General features: G+C 61.1%; 1 protein-coding gene across 7 annotated transcripts in view; it reads left to right on the top strand.

The window, feature by feature from the left end:
• Window positions 1-8,612, top strand: part of NEK7 (NIMA related kinase 7) — a 53,373-nt gene extending 44,761 nt beyond the window's left edge. For 4 of the 7 annotated variants that reach the window (XM_080650974.1, XM_080650972.1, XM_080650971.1 and 1 more), the window contains exons 9-10: window positions 2,500-2,613; window positions 5,821-6,713. In XM_080650974.1, the coding sequence (XP_080507100.1) occupies window positions 2,500-2,613; window positions 5,821-5,931 (225 nt within the window). In that variant the 3' untranslated portion in view covers window positions 5,932-6,713. Of the gene's footprint in view, window positions 1-2,499; window positions 2,614-5,820 lie in introns of all 7 variants that reach the window. The other 3 variants (XM_080650975.1, XM_080650976.1, XM_080650973.1) reach the window with 2 other exon arrangements.
• The last annotated feature ends 4,419 nt before the right edge of the window (window positions 8,613-13,031 follow it).

Raw genomic sequence — 13,031 nt, 5'->3', positions numbered from 1 at the left:
AAAACCGGCCGTGCGATGACACGGGTCTCTCACATGGCGTCCCACTCCGAAGGCACCACGAAGGCGTCGGAGCCTTCGCTCAAAATGTGTCTGAAAACTCAGGAAATTAGACTTTCAAATATTCCCGAGACCTCAAAAAAAAAAATAAATAAACCCACACACCTCGCAGCACCGTTTTAATTGATATGCAACAAAGTAGACGACTAATTAAAACCAGGATGCCGCCGTGGCTACAGGGACCTTTACACGGAAAAGGCGGTTTTACACAGCTCCGTTGTTGTTCCGCTCAGCGGCTGCGCCCGCGTCGGGTTGTAGGTTGGTGGCTTACAGTTCAGAAAAGAGAGAGCTGCCACCAGCCCGGAGACAGGCAGGGCCCGCGTCCCCGCGACGCCCCCGGAATACTAATCAGGGGAGCCGGGCCCCGGAGGTCAGGGAGCACGTCAATCACCCCCGCGGCCGGCTCCGCGCGGAGGATCAAATTAGCCTGAAAAATTCAGCTGCCGGGCGGAGAGGGCGAGCAGCTGTCAGGGCCGCGCCGAGCGGCACTAATGAGCCAGATGAATAGTGCACGAGCTGGAAAATAAAAACAGGACAGTTGACATTTTTCATCTGTCAGAGCAGGAGATGCGTGAGAACACGCCGGCCCTGTTAACCCCTGAGGGCCTGCGCTCCGTCCTGCGAGGAGCCCCTGGCGCAGGTGTGGGGGCCCCGCCCGTGGACGGAGCCGCTCGCATACTCAGCCCCGTCTGCGATGTCCTGTTTTACCAGGCGGCGTCCTTGCGTTTATTTTAAATATCTTTGTATGGATCTCAGAGCGGAAGGGAGAGGAAGGGAGAGAAAGAGAGAGACACATCCATGATGAGAGAGAATCACGGATCAGCTGCCTCCTGCACGCCCCCCACTGCGGATCGAGCCCGCAACCCAGGCCTGTGCCCTGACCGGGAATCGAACCCGGGACCCTTCAGTCTGCAGGCCGATGCTCTATCCACTGAGCCACACCAGCCAGGGCTGTCCTTGCACTTTGAACACAAACACACGTGATGACGATTGGGGCTCCTCTTTTAGAAATGTCCTCCCCAGGGAGTGTTCTCGGAGATCGGGGACATTCGGTTTCCTCTCTCCTCTCCCCGGGGAGCTGCTCCGAGGTGTTTCGTGCAGGAGCGGGGATCTTACGTAAGATGCAGGCCGGGCCTCCTGCCCGAGGCACCGAAGGGGTTAAACCCGGGCACCGCAGGCAGGAGAGCATTTCGCGCGGCCGTCCCCCGACGCGCCTGAGCAGCGTAGCACGGACCGGCGTGTTTCACACGCGCCCGCCTGTCTGGGGAGCGTGCACACTGTCCCCCCCCAACGCCGGCGGATTAGCACACGCAGAACGGGGTGACTGGCTCGGGCAGCCCCGCCCGCCCGCATCCTCGCTCTGCGCCTCGAGCCGCCAGGGGGTCGAACGGGACGCGAACATTCGAAACTGGGTTTGAGCGTGTAACCGGCCTGCCGCGTCCTCGCGTGCACTTTAAATGCCAGCCTAGAGCCCTCCTGGGAATCGATGTGAGTTCAGTAATGTCTTCTTAAAAGGTGTTCATCCCTTGAGTCGTTTTTTTTTTTTTTTTTTTCTTCCTGCATTGAAAACCTCACTTGGGTGCCTGTGAGCCGGAGCTTTTGGGTGTGTTTAGTGGTTTTTTGAGCTGCTTTCATAGGAAGGAAAGTTCCAGGTCCCTGCAGCCCTGAGGATCAGGTGTTGGACGCGGTGGGAGCCTTTCCCACAGGAGCGGTGAGCGAGAGCCGTACGCCCGTTCTCGTCCCTGAGCCGCGGCCGGTGCCAGTTCAGCGTTAGCCATAGCGCCGTGTGCTCTGTTCGGCCGTTAGTGTTCCATACACACCGAGTGGCCAGATTATTGTGATCTCTGAACGCATACTAATCTGGCCACTCCGTGTACATCCTATAGAATAAACGGCTAATATGCAAATTGTCCCCTCGACCAGGAGTTCGACCAGCAGGCAGGCCGGCCAACCGCCCATGTCCCCTCCCCCTGGCCAGGCTGGCCGGACCCCACCCATGCACGAATTCATGCACCGGGCCTCTAATATATATATATACACTGAGTGGCCAGATTATTATGCGTTCAGAGATCATCATCATCTGGCCACTCAGTGTAGACCGTCAGGTCTAGTTAGTCCTGAGGTAGTACTAGTTGCTTTGATGACAACTAGTTACAACGGATTTCAATTACTTTACGTCCTTTTTCTCAGTGTTGTGCTGTGTATGTACGTAAATAAATACGCGATAACCGTTTCTCCCTCTTGGGGGTTTTAAACGTGGAAAACTGACAACCAAACACGGAAGTGAGGTTTGAGAGGTTCCCAGATAGTGGCAGAAAGGGGTCCCCGTGAAGGCCCGAGGCCCGCGCACTGTGTGAGGGTCTGTCACTGTCCGACCCCGGGGACGCGCAGGGGTCCCGGGAGACGGCCCTCTGACCACCCGGTGTCACGGGCCTTTTGCAGATGGCCGCCCTGCAGAGCCCCTTCTACGGCGACAAGATGAACCTGTACTCGCTGTGCAAGAAGATCGAGCAGTGCGACTACCCGCCGCTGCCTTCCGACCACTACTCGGAGGAGGTGAGTGCTCGGCCCCCACAGCGTCTGTCCGCCCGTCCGTCCGTCCGCCCGCCAGCGTCCGTGCGATGGAGGGCGCTCCCTTCCCCAAGCACGGGCTGCACGTGCAGGCGGCCGGGCGGCCCTTCTCCCCGTTCCGTTCCCCGGAGGCTCCTGTCTCAGTTGCCCTGCGATTCGTGGATGGAGTGGTGTAGACGCGGCCACCTGGGTGCGACGGGACCCGCCAGGGGCAGTCAGGGCTCAGCCCCCGCTCAGGCCCAGGCTGGTGGTCCCGTGTCCCTGTGTCCCCGTGTCCCCGTGTCCCCGTGGCCCCAGGGCCCTCTTCAGGGGCAGCTCCGCCCTCCTCACCCCCAGAGCTACCGGCAGCCAGCACGCCCCCCTTTGGCTGAACCCCCTCCTGTCTGTCCTCCCAGAACAGAAACGGGCATCTCTCGGCCACCCGTCCCTCAGCCTCATGCTGTCGGCTCTCCCCCCCTCTTCACCCCCGTCCCGTCCCCCGCGGGCTCCCACGGGCGGGTGTCGGCTCTCGCTGCGGCCCTGTGAGACGTGGATGGGGCTGGAGGGACCTCGTGGAAGGTCCCTCTCGGAGCCTCGAGTCGGAGCCTTGCTGGCTGGGCCCCCGTAAACGAACTGTCGGGGCTCCGCTCAGCACCTCCCATGCCAGCCTCATACGTGACGGCTTCAGCCATTCCCGCATGACGTCAGCAGCCCCGGCGTGATGTCACCCGCGAAGGAGACACGGAGCGGCAGGCCTCGGCCAGCCTGGTGTGTGGCCTGTTGCCGTCCCTGCGGGAGCCGGTGGGGGCCCCGAGGACGCGCAAGGGCCTCTCCTCAGGAGCAGGGTCCTGTTTGCCCCGAGGGGCAGGAGCAGCACGAGGTCTGCGGAGCTCGCTGGTGGCTGGGCCGCCAGCGTTCCGTTTCTGTCCGTGCGGGAACGGGAGCCCGCGTGCGTGAACGGGGAACCCTCCGGGGCTTTGCCGTCGGAGCCTCGGCCTCGGTGCTGCGGCGCCTTTCCGGGCGTTGCTTCGTGTCCACAGCGTTTGCGTTGAGGCCGTTGGAGCGCACACGTGTGCGGGCCGTGAGGCTCATTGGGAAGCGTCGTCTCTGTCGGACGCTGTGCGGCCCCGGGAGCTGCTCCTGATGGCTGCTGGGGCCGGAACAGCATCAACACGGCTTGGCACAGAGCACGGGGCGCCGCCCGCACGGCCGTGGGCACAGCGATGGTGGAGCCGCCGGCATGTCGGGGCCGGCCCTGTGCTGTGTCACTCACGCTGCCTCCCCTCCGCGAGGCATGAATATTTCACGCGCCTGCCTCCTCCGCCGCCTCCTGCACTGATCTCCGCGCCGCATTTGCATTTCACATGCTGCTGATGAGGAGATGCGGGCGCAGCGGGCGGTTGCCATGGTGACCTCCAGCAGGATTTTAATGATGGAGCCGGTGGTGGGAGCCGCCTGCCTGCGGGGCCACTTCTGGCCGCTGAGTGCGAGGTCGGCCGGCGCCGGCCACGGGGCAGGTACCCAAGTCGGCGGAGTCTGCCCGTGGAAGGCTCCGGCCCCCTCCTCACTCCACGGGGGTCCCCGCGCGTGGTTTCCCACGGGGGTCCCCGCGCGTGGTTTCCCACGGGCAGCACGTCCCTCCCGCGGCCCCGTAGGTCCGTGCCCGGTGAGCAGGCGGCTGTGCTGTCCGGGTCAACGCGGACGCCAGCTCCTTCCGGACACGGGAGGTGCGACCGAGGAGGACCGGCTCTGGGCAGCGTGTAGGCATGTCCTCCGGGCGGGGCTCAGAGCGGGGGCCAGAGCGTGTTCCCTCCTGGGGGCTCCCCACGCGGCCTGTGCCATAGTCACTCCGCCTTCCTGTCCGAGAAGCCACGCTCGGGGCACCCTGAGGTGGCTCTGCTGGCAGATGGGGCTTTCGGTCGGTCCAGTCCACGTCGGGGTAGTTTCCAGGGTGGGAACGTGCCGGACAGGATGAAAACGGAGCTGGTCATCCAGACCAGGCCAGTAGATGTCAGTTTTACGGCTAAACGGTAACGGCTCTGTAGTCCCCCCTTCCCTCCCCCCCCCCCCCCCGGCCCCGATTCTGCTAGGAGTCCAGTGGATCTCCGTGTGTTTATGGGCACCATTGCCTCTTTCTGAAACACGCTTTCCCCGTCTTTACCAGGCCAGCAGGTTCCCTTTAAACCAAACTTGGGCGTGTCTCCTGCAGGAGGCTGTCCTGCCTGCCCCCCGCCTGCCCCCCAGCCCCTCCTCCTGGGCTCCCCCTCCAGGCCGCTGGCCCTGCTCCTGGAGGTCACTGCTGGCCATCGGCCTCGGCCGCCCGCCCGTGGGCCTGCAGGGCCTGGGCACCGAGGCTCAGGGGAGACGGAGGAAGGGGGAGGGTGACCGCGGAGAAAAGATAAGGTTTCTGTGCTGTTCTCCGCTCTGTCTCAGGAGCATCCGTGGGCATCCGAGCTCCTGAGAGGTAGACGTGATGACTGTGAAGAGATTATAGTAATTTGGTGATTTCACAAGCGCTGATAGGCTGACCAGAAAGAGTTAATGCAAGTTTTCGAAAAATCTGAATTATCCCTAAAGGCATATGTACGAGGCAGAAGAACCTGGCTGCTGATTGTGGACACGGCCTCCGTTTAAAATTCAGTGTACTGGGGCGACACTGGTTAGGACGGCCATTTGGTTTCCAGGGTGCAATGCCATGGCACGTCATCTGCCTGTTGCACTGCGTGCCCACCCCCCAAAGTCGGGTCTCCTTTCGTCACCGTTGATTTGACCCCCTTTACCCTCTACGGCCCCCACCCCTCCCTCTGTAACCAGCATTCTGTGGTCTGTGTCTGTGGTTTTTGTTTGTTTTTCTTCTTCGTTCATTTGTAGTTTTCAGTTTTGTGTCCCACCTCTGAGGCAACCACACGCTTCTTGACTCTCTCCGTCCGACCTCTTGCTTGGCATGATGTTCTCAAGGTCCATCCTGTGGCCTCAGAGGGCAGCACCTCGCGTGGAAAGTGCCCTTTGCTTGCCACAGACGCTCACCAGTGAGGAAGGACTTCCTGGGCCCTCCGCCGGGTTGCGGTGAAGTCTTCCACGAGTCACGTGTGTCTCGGGTCAGATGAGCATGCAGCCACCGCACGTGCTTGCTTCCCTCTGCGTCCAGCCGCGCCGGCCCCGTCCGTCTCGGTGAGGGACCGGCTTCTCAGTGTCCTGCCTTTGTCCCCGCAGCTCCGGCAGCTGGTGAACATGTGCATCAACCCCGACCCCGAGAAGCGGCCGGACGTCACCTACGTGTACGACGTGGCCAAGAGGATGCACGCGTGCGCCTCGAGCAGCTGAGCGCCCGGGCCGTGGACAGCCCCACGCTCCAGAGCATCTCCTGCCGCCCAGACCTCCCGGCGTCCGTCCGGGGGGCGAGGTGACTCCTTCAGAGCTCATGCGCTTGGAACCCTTCCCCAGTTTTCAGATAAGCTTCATTTGTCCCCGTGTCCGCCGCCGCCTTCAAAACCCGGTGACTTTGGAATGATCAGAGTGCATGTTGGGAGAGGAAACGGGACAGGACGGTTCTGGTGGCCGAAGATCGGAGCCTCGTGGAGAGGTCTCGTGAGGAATTGTGTTGGGATCGACGCTCAGTGCCAAACTGTGGGCGCCCCGGGCCCTCACGGGAGACGCCGCCTGCACGGGCGTCGGGGGCCGCGGGCCTGTCAGCCGCGGACGTCGACGTGAACACGATTGTGAACGTGTGGGGCCGTTTTCGCTTTAAAAGTTGGAATGTGTGTTTTCGTTCTTCGCACTGTGGTCTTTGCAATACAGTTCGTAAGGGAAACGGTGACGTGGGCTGTTGGGGAAACATTTAAGGTTCTCGGCTCACACATTCAAAAGGCGCCTCTGAAACGGGAAAGCATCTGGGGACAAAGTGTGAGTCCGACACTGAAGGGTCCCGCCGCGTTCTGTGTCCCACCGTGGCGTCCGCTCTGCATCCACATGGCATCCCCGAGCCCATTGGAAAGTGGTTAGGAGCGGCGCCTGGCGTGGGGTGCCTCGGAGGGGGCGTGCTCTGAGGGTTCTCTGTGTCTTTATTATCGTTTGTACGTTGGAAGATATCCGTTAAGTGAGCTCGCAGTGCTGTCTTCCGGTTCCTTTGTGCACCGAAGGCTTAGCCCACAGCTGTGCTCTGGAGCGTAAGCACACGTTTATTCAGGATTGTGTGGGCACTTCACCGTCCCCGTCGGAAAACCTGTCGTATTCTTCACGTTGCTTTCTTATTTATGTCCTCTGTGCCTCTCACCCTGGTGTGTCAGATCCTGGCGGCCTGTGCCCCCAAGAGCATTCGGTGTCCCCACACCTGCCTGGGATTGAGGACGTTCCCCGGACCTCGCCCAGCCGGCCCTGTCTGCACGTGTGTGTGTCGGTTGTCGGAGGGGAGTGGGGGGGGGAGGCGTGTGCGGTTGTGTGCGGGCGACAAGGCGGTAACTCAGCATGTGTGTGAAGGAAGGAGAGCCGGCGTGGGATGGGTGCGGGGAGGCGGACATTTCCGTTGGAGGCTCTGAGCGCGTGCTGCATCCAGGCGTGAGGAGGGCGAGGGCGGCGCTTCGTGGAGGGCGAGGGCGTGGACGGTCTCGTGGGTGCTGTGCGGGCACATCTGTTCCCCGCGTGCCCCGTGTGAGCGGTGACCAGAGTGGCCGTCACCGCCAAGGGCCGCGGTGCCACCCTGCGACCTTGCTGCGACCTTGGGACCCTCCCTCCTGCCCGGTCTTGGGAGAACAGCGCCCTCTAGCGGATGGAGCTGCTGGCTCCGTGTTTTCATGTAAGTATTTCTCTGGCGGCCGCTGGAATACATTCAAGTCACGTGTGAACTTTAACTGTGCAGAGGGCGCCCCGTACACACCCCGCCTCTCCCCAGTGTGCCAGCCCCCCCATCTTCACCTGGAAGCGAGGGGCTGGTCCTGGGAGAGGTGCACGGGGCCCGGTGGGCCGGCTGTCTGCTTCCCAGATCCCAGCGCCCACAGACTTGTCCCCCCGCCACGGGGCGGAGGGGGCTCTGGTCCCCCAGGGGCTGGTGTTCACTGGAAGGCGACGGGGTTGGCGAGATGAGGTGCTCTTCGCTGGGAGCCCGTGCCCCCCCTTTTCTTGCAGTCTCTAAACCCCCGGGTCTGAAACGCATCGGCTGCAGCCCTCACGGTGCTCAAAGTTCCCGAGCGAAGGTGTGAGCTGCTCTTCCCAGCGACTCCGTCTGCGGGAGGAAATCGTGGGGGTTGGGGGGGGGGGCGGGGGGCAGGGGGGGCGTCGAACGGTCAGGGAAACCCGTGGTCATTTCCTACACGAGGGAACTTTGCGTCACGTCCGTGTTTCTCCTGAAGAGACCACCGTGTCCAAAAAAGATTGTGATGTCGAGCGTCGATCGGGAGTTTCCAGTGTTATGACCGCCCGTCAGAGGCCGTCCGTTCCTCGGTGAGCTGCGTATTGATCAAGCCAAACGTTTGACTGGGTTTGAGGGGCAGTGGAATGAAAGGCGCCTCTGGTCCTAAGCCTGGTGGAGACACGGTTCCCTGGGTGACGTGGGTGACGCCGGTGTGCGCCGAGGGGCGGGGGGTGGCCGAGGGCGTCCCTGTGGAAGTGAAGCGCCCGCCCCCGCCCCCGCGGGCGATGGGTGTGAATTCAGTGATGTCACAGCGCTTCCCGTGTGTCCCCACCCACCCGGTCCCCGTTACAAAGCCCCGTCCTGTATCGATGTGCTCCAGGTATGGCTGTTCACATTTACATATTTATTTTGGCCAAAATGTTACTCATATGCGATGTTTTCCCCCGACAGTGAATGTATTATGTGTCTAACCCGCAAGCGCATAATCCCCCCCCCCACCCCGCCCCGTATGCCCACAGCCTGTCATACGGACTTCTTCTGTGAAAATCTTTTATTTTGTTAAAGCTTCGGATACACAGACTGAGGAAACGGGCGTTAGCTTGGAGCGTTGTATCATACCCTCGTATCAATAAAGACGTACCGTTAAGACGAGCACAGTAAACTGTCTGTGGAGCTGATGTCCCCCCTCACGCCTGCCGATATTTCTCCTGCCCGCCCGTCCCACTTCCAGAAACGGCTCTTCCGCGAGCCCCTCGCTCTGTCGTCCTGGAGCCGCCCCCGACGGGCCTGTGCAGGAGACGGGGAGCCCGGAGCCGCCCCCGACGGGCCTGTGCAGGTGACAGGAGAGCCTGGCTGTGCCCTCCCGCCCCCTTCTCTCCAGCACGGCGCCCTTGAACTCGCCAGCGCACGCCAGACACGGCGTTTGGGGGAGCCCTGCTGAGCCCCCCCAGAATAACGAGGTGGTGATGGGATCCGCGTGGTGGGATTTTTTTCCGGCTTCTGTGGATTTTTCAAACACTTGGTCACAGAAGCGCGCGCACGGAAACCGCGTTCTCCCGGGAACGGGGCGCATCGCGGGGAGCCGGCGGCCTGACTACAAAGCCGGGAGCAGGGCTGGGGCGTCGGCGAGCCAGACCGCTGAGCCCCGTCCCGCTCGCGCCCCGCCAGGCGAGGTGGAAAGCCGGCTCTCGCGTTCACAGGAGGCGGATGGGGATCTGTGTACCACGAAACGGGGCCACCATCCCGTCTTCCCACGGTTCCGCTTCCTGCGCGTCGGCGCCAGCCTGCCCTCCGCTGTCCTGACCTTGGGTCGGGCGGGGGCGCAGGCGGCTGGGCCACCACGTGTCCTCCCTCCGCTCCTCGCGGCTCCGGGGCGGCCAGTCACGGGAACGACCCTCCCGCCGGGTGCTGGGGAGCGGACAGCGGCTTGATGTCCGTTGCCAACTGTCCACGGGCTCAGGGAATCAGATGTCACTTTCCTGAGGGCAAAGGGGACACGTGGCCTGCGTGTGCGCGTGCCCGTGCATGCGTGTGTATGCATGTGAGCACGTGCAGTGTGCATGCTTGTGTGCATATGCATGTGTATGTGTGCAAGGGTGTGCAGTATGCACGTGCATGCATGTGTGCGTGTAGGCATGTGTGTGCATGTGTGTGCGTGCGAATGTGCGTGTGCACGTGTGCGTGTTTATGCGCGTTGTACTCTTCAGACCCAGTTTTTCCGTAGTTAAACCACAGGAATTCACCCGCTGACTTACAGCGAGGAATTGGGAAAGCCCCCCCCTCCCTGCCCCTTAGAAGTGGGAGGCGTGTTTTCAGTCAGAGCTTCGATCAGTCCCTGAAATGGCAGATCGCGCCCCTCGTGCCAGCGATGTCACACGCAGGAGCTTAGACTGGCCCGCGCCCTCAAGGCCGCCCCTCCCGTCTTGTGTGTGTGGTGGCGAGGGGGGAGGAGGGTTTTTTTAAACGTGTATTTCTGTGGAGTCATCCGTCCGGGGTGGATTTCTTCCAGTAAAACTCCCGATAAAAGCCGTTTTCCCCCAAATGCATACGAACGGCGAGGCTCCAGGGATGATCGGCCTGGGCAGCATCGCAGGGGCGGAGCGGCGACCTCTGAACCAGGAGGTCAGGGTTCGAGTCCCGGTCAGGGCACAGGCCCGGGTTGCGGGTTCGATCCCCAGTGTCGGGCGTGCAGAAGGCAGCCGATCCATGACTCTCTCTCATGGAGGTTTCTCCCTTCCTCTCTGACATCAATAACAAAAAAGAAAGAAAACCCTCTCCTCCCGTCTCCCACCCTCGGAGCCGGCGTGGGAAAGGCCTTTGAGGGGACGGTCCCCCAAATCGCACCAAACGGGAGAAGCTGCGACGCCCCCGAGCGAGCGCCGTGCGGACGCCTTTCCAGCAGAAACGACCCGACAGGCCACGCACTGCCCCCCGCTGCCCCCCGCTGCCCCCCGCTGCCCGAGGCCGCGGGCTCTGTCTGCTGTGCATTCGGGACACGGGACAGTGCAGCAGACGCACCCATTCCCCGCCTCGTGGGCGGGCGGGCGCTTGGCACGGACCTCGGTTCTCCTTTGACTCCTCCTCCCAGTGACATCCGAGGTGCCACATGGACCACGGCATCTTTTATTGATCTCAGAGAGGAAGGGAGAGGGAGAGAGAGAGAAACACTGATGATGGGAGAGGATCCTGATCGGCTGCCTCCTGCACGCCCCACCCTGGGGATCGAGCCCACAACCCAGGCCTGTGCCCTTGACCGGGAATCGAACCCGGGACCCTTCAGTCCACAGGCCGATGCTCTACCCACTGAGCCACACCGTCCAGGGCAGGAACCCTTTTATTTAGAGCTGAGATCCTTGGCCAAATACTCGGCTTCGCTGACGTGGAGAGGATTTTGCAGGACAAGCTCCCCGAGGCGAACCCTTTGCCTTCACAAACGGAATCGGATTGTGGGGGGCACGACCCTCGGGTGACTGACAGGGTGGGGAGCGCAGGCCACTCTGGGGGCCCCAGCCCACGTCGTACCCAGTGGTTCCCGGAAGCGGGTGGCCCCCGGAACCGCGGGGTCCTACGTTGCGCGTTGCAGGGGCTCAATTACCGCCCCCCCCCGTCTCCCGCGAGAGGCCGGAGGAGTTGGAATGCAGTATTTCATCCCTGACACTCGATCGATGCGGGGGCCTTGGAGATCGATGAGGCCTTTAAAGTAATTTATGGACGTCCTCTGGGTGTGCGAGGCCGACGGGGCGGGGGGAACGCGTTGGGTCCTATCAATAGGTTCCCGGGGCCGGGTGGAGGGCGGGGTGAGTGGGAGTTCCTGCAGGCAACGAGGAGAAGCAAGCGCTTCATTCCAACCGTAACGGAAACTCGACCCCCGCCCGGCCGGCGTGGCTCAGGGGTTGAGCATCGACCTGGGAACCAGGAGGTCAGGGTTCGATTCCCGGTCGGGGCACAGGCCCGGGTGGCGGGCTCCATCCCCGGGGTGGGGCGTGCAGGAGGCCGCCGATCCATGGTTCTCTCTCATCAGGGATGTTTCTCTCTCCCTCCCTCTCCCGTCCTCTCTGAAATCAATAAAATGTATTTTAAATAAATAAAAGGACCTCCCTGGATCGCAGCAGCCCCGAGTTCCGCCCTCTCAGCGCCTGGACCAGGGGCTCCTCCTGGAACCGGTCTCCTGCCTCAGCTTCCTCCGCCCCGTGGGCGTCTGGGTCCACCCTCCGCCCGCCCTGGCCCCGGGGGCTGCACATCCAGCAGCTCAGCGAGTCCCAGGCTCCTGCACGTGGGGGGCGACTTCTAATCGTCGGGGCGGCCGGGCCGCCTTTCCCAGGAGCAGCCGTCGGAGGGAGAAGAGGCCGTTCACAGCGACGCAGCCGAGTCAGCAGCCTCATGTGGCTCAGTGACTGGCTTTCAAGGGACAAAACCTCAAAGAAAGCAAATAGAACAGTCCCCTGGGAAACCACACACACACACACATACACACACACATACACACACACTCATATACACACATACTCTCACACACATACACACATACTCAGACACTCATACACACACTCACACACACATACACACTCATACACACATACACATGCACACACATGCACACACAGTCATGCACACATGCACACACAGATTAACATACTGTCACACACATACATATACTGTTGCACAGACATGCACAATGCACACATACATACTCATACACAGCCACACATGCACACACACACTCATACACACATACATACAGTCACACACATACATATACTCTTGCAGACACATATGCACAATGCACACACTCATGCACACATACATACATGCTCACACAGTCACACAGCCATGCACAGATGTGCGCACACACTCACAAATGCACACACTCATACAATCGCATGCACACACATGCACACGCACACTTATACACACAATACACACACTCATACACTCCACATACACTCACACATACATGCACACTTGCGCATGTGTGTGCACACACATACACACACACTGGCTCACATACACACAGCCACACACACGCTCACACACACACACACCAAACATCCTAAAAACACAACTGAAGCCCACGCTGTGTGTGGGCGACGAGGCAGTGACGGGAAGTGTGTGTGTACATACGTGTGTGTGTACGTACATGTTCATTCTCTGATGTTTCAGGCTCCGGGTGTGCAGCGCCAGGAAAGCGCGGGGCGAGGAGAGAGAATTCCCCGCAGGAGGTCCAGCGTGCTGACGGACAGGCCGAATCAATGGCCAATAGATTCTTTAAACTTCTCCAGTTTCCCTCCAGCCAAGGAGGAAAATTAAGTACAAACCGCCCGATTTGTACCGTTCTCCGAGTTTTAGGGCGCCGGGGAAACGGCCCGACGGGGGGTGCCCCTGTCCAGTAGACCCCGTGAGGTCATAGTCCGATGCTGCTTGGTTTGAAATGAGACTTTCTGCGCCCACCTTTGTGTGATGGTGATTTTTTAAACGGGCAGCAGAGCTGTCAGGTCCCCGTCTTCTGCCCTAAGACAGTGGTCGGCAAACTCATCAGTCCACAGAGCCAAATAGCAACAGGACAACGATAGACATTTCT

The sequence above is a fragment of the Plecotus auritus genome, assembly GCF_963455305.1.
Source record: "Plecotus auritus genome assembly, chromosome: 14".
NCBI classification, from domain to species: Eukaryota; Metazoa; Chordata; class Mammalia; order Chiroptera; family Vespertilionidae; genus Plecotus; species Plecotus auritus.
This window is presented reverse-complemented; position numbering and strand designations above follow the sequence as displayed.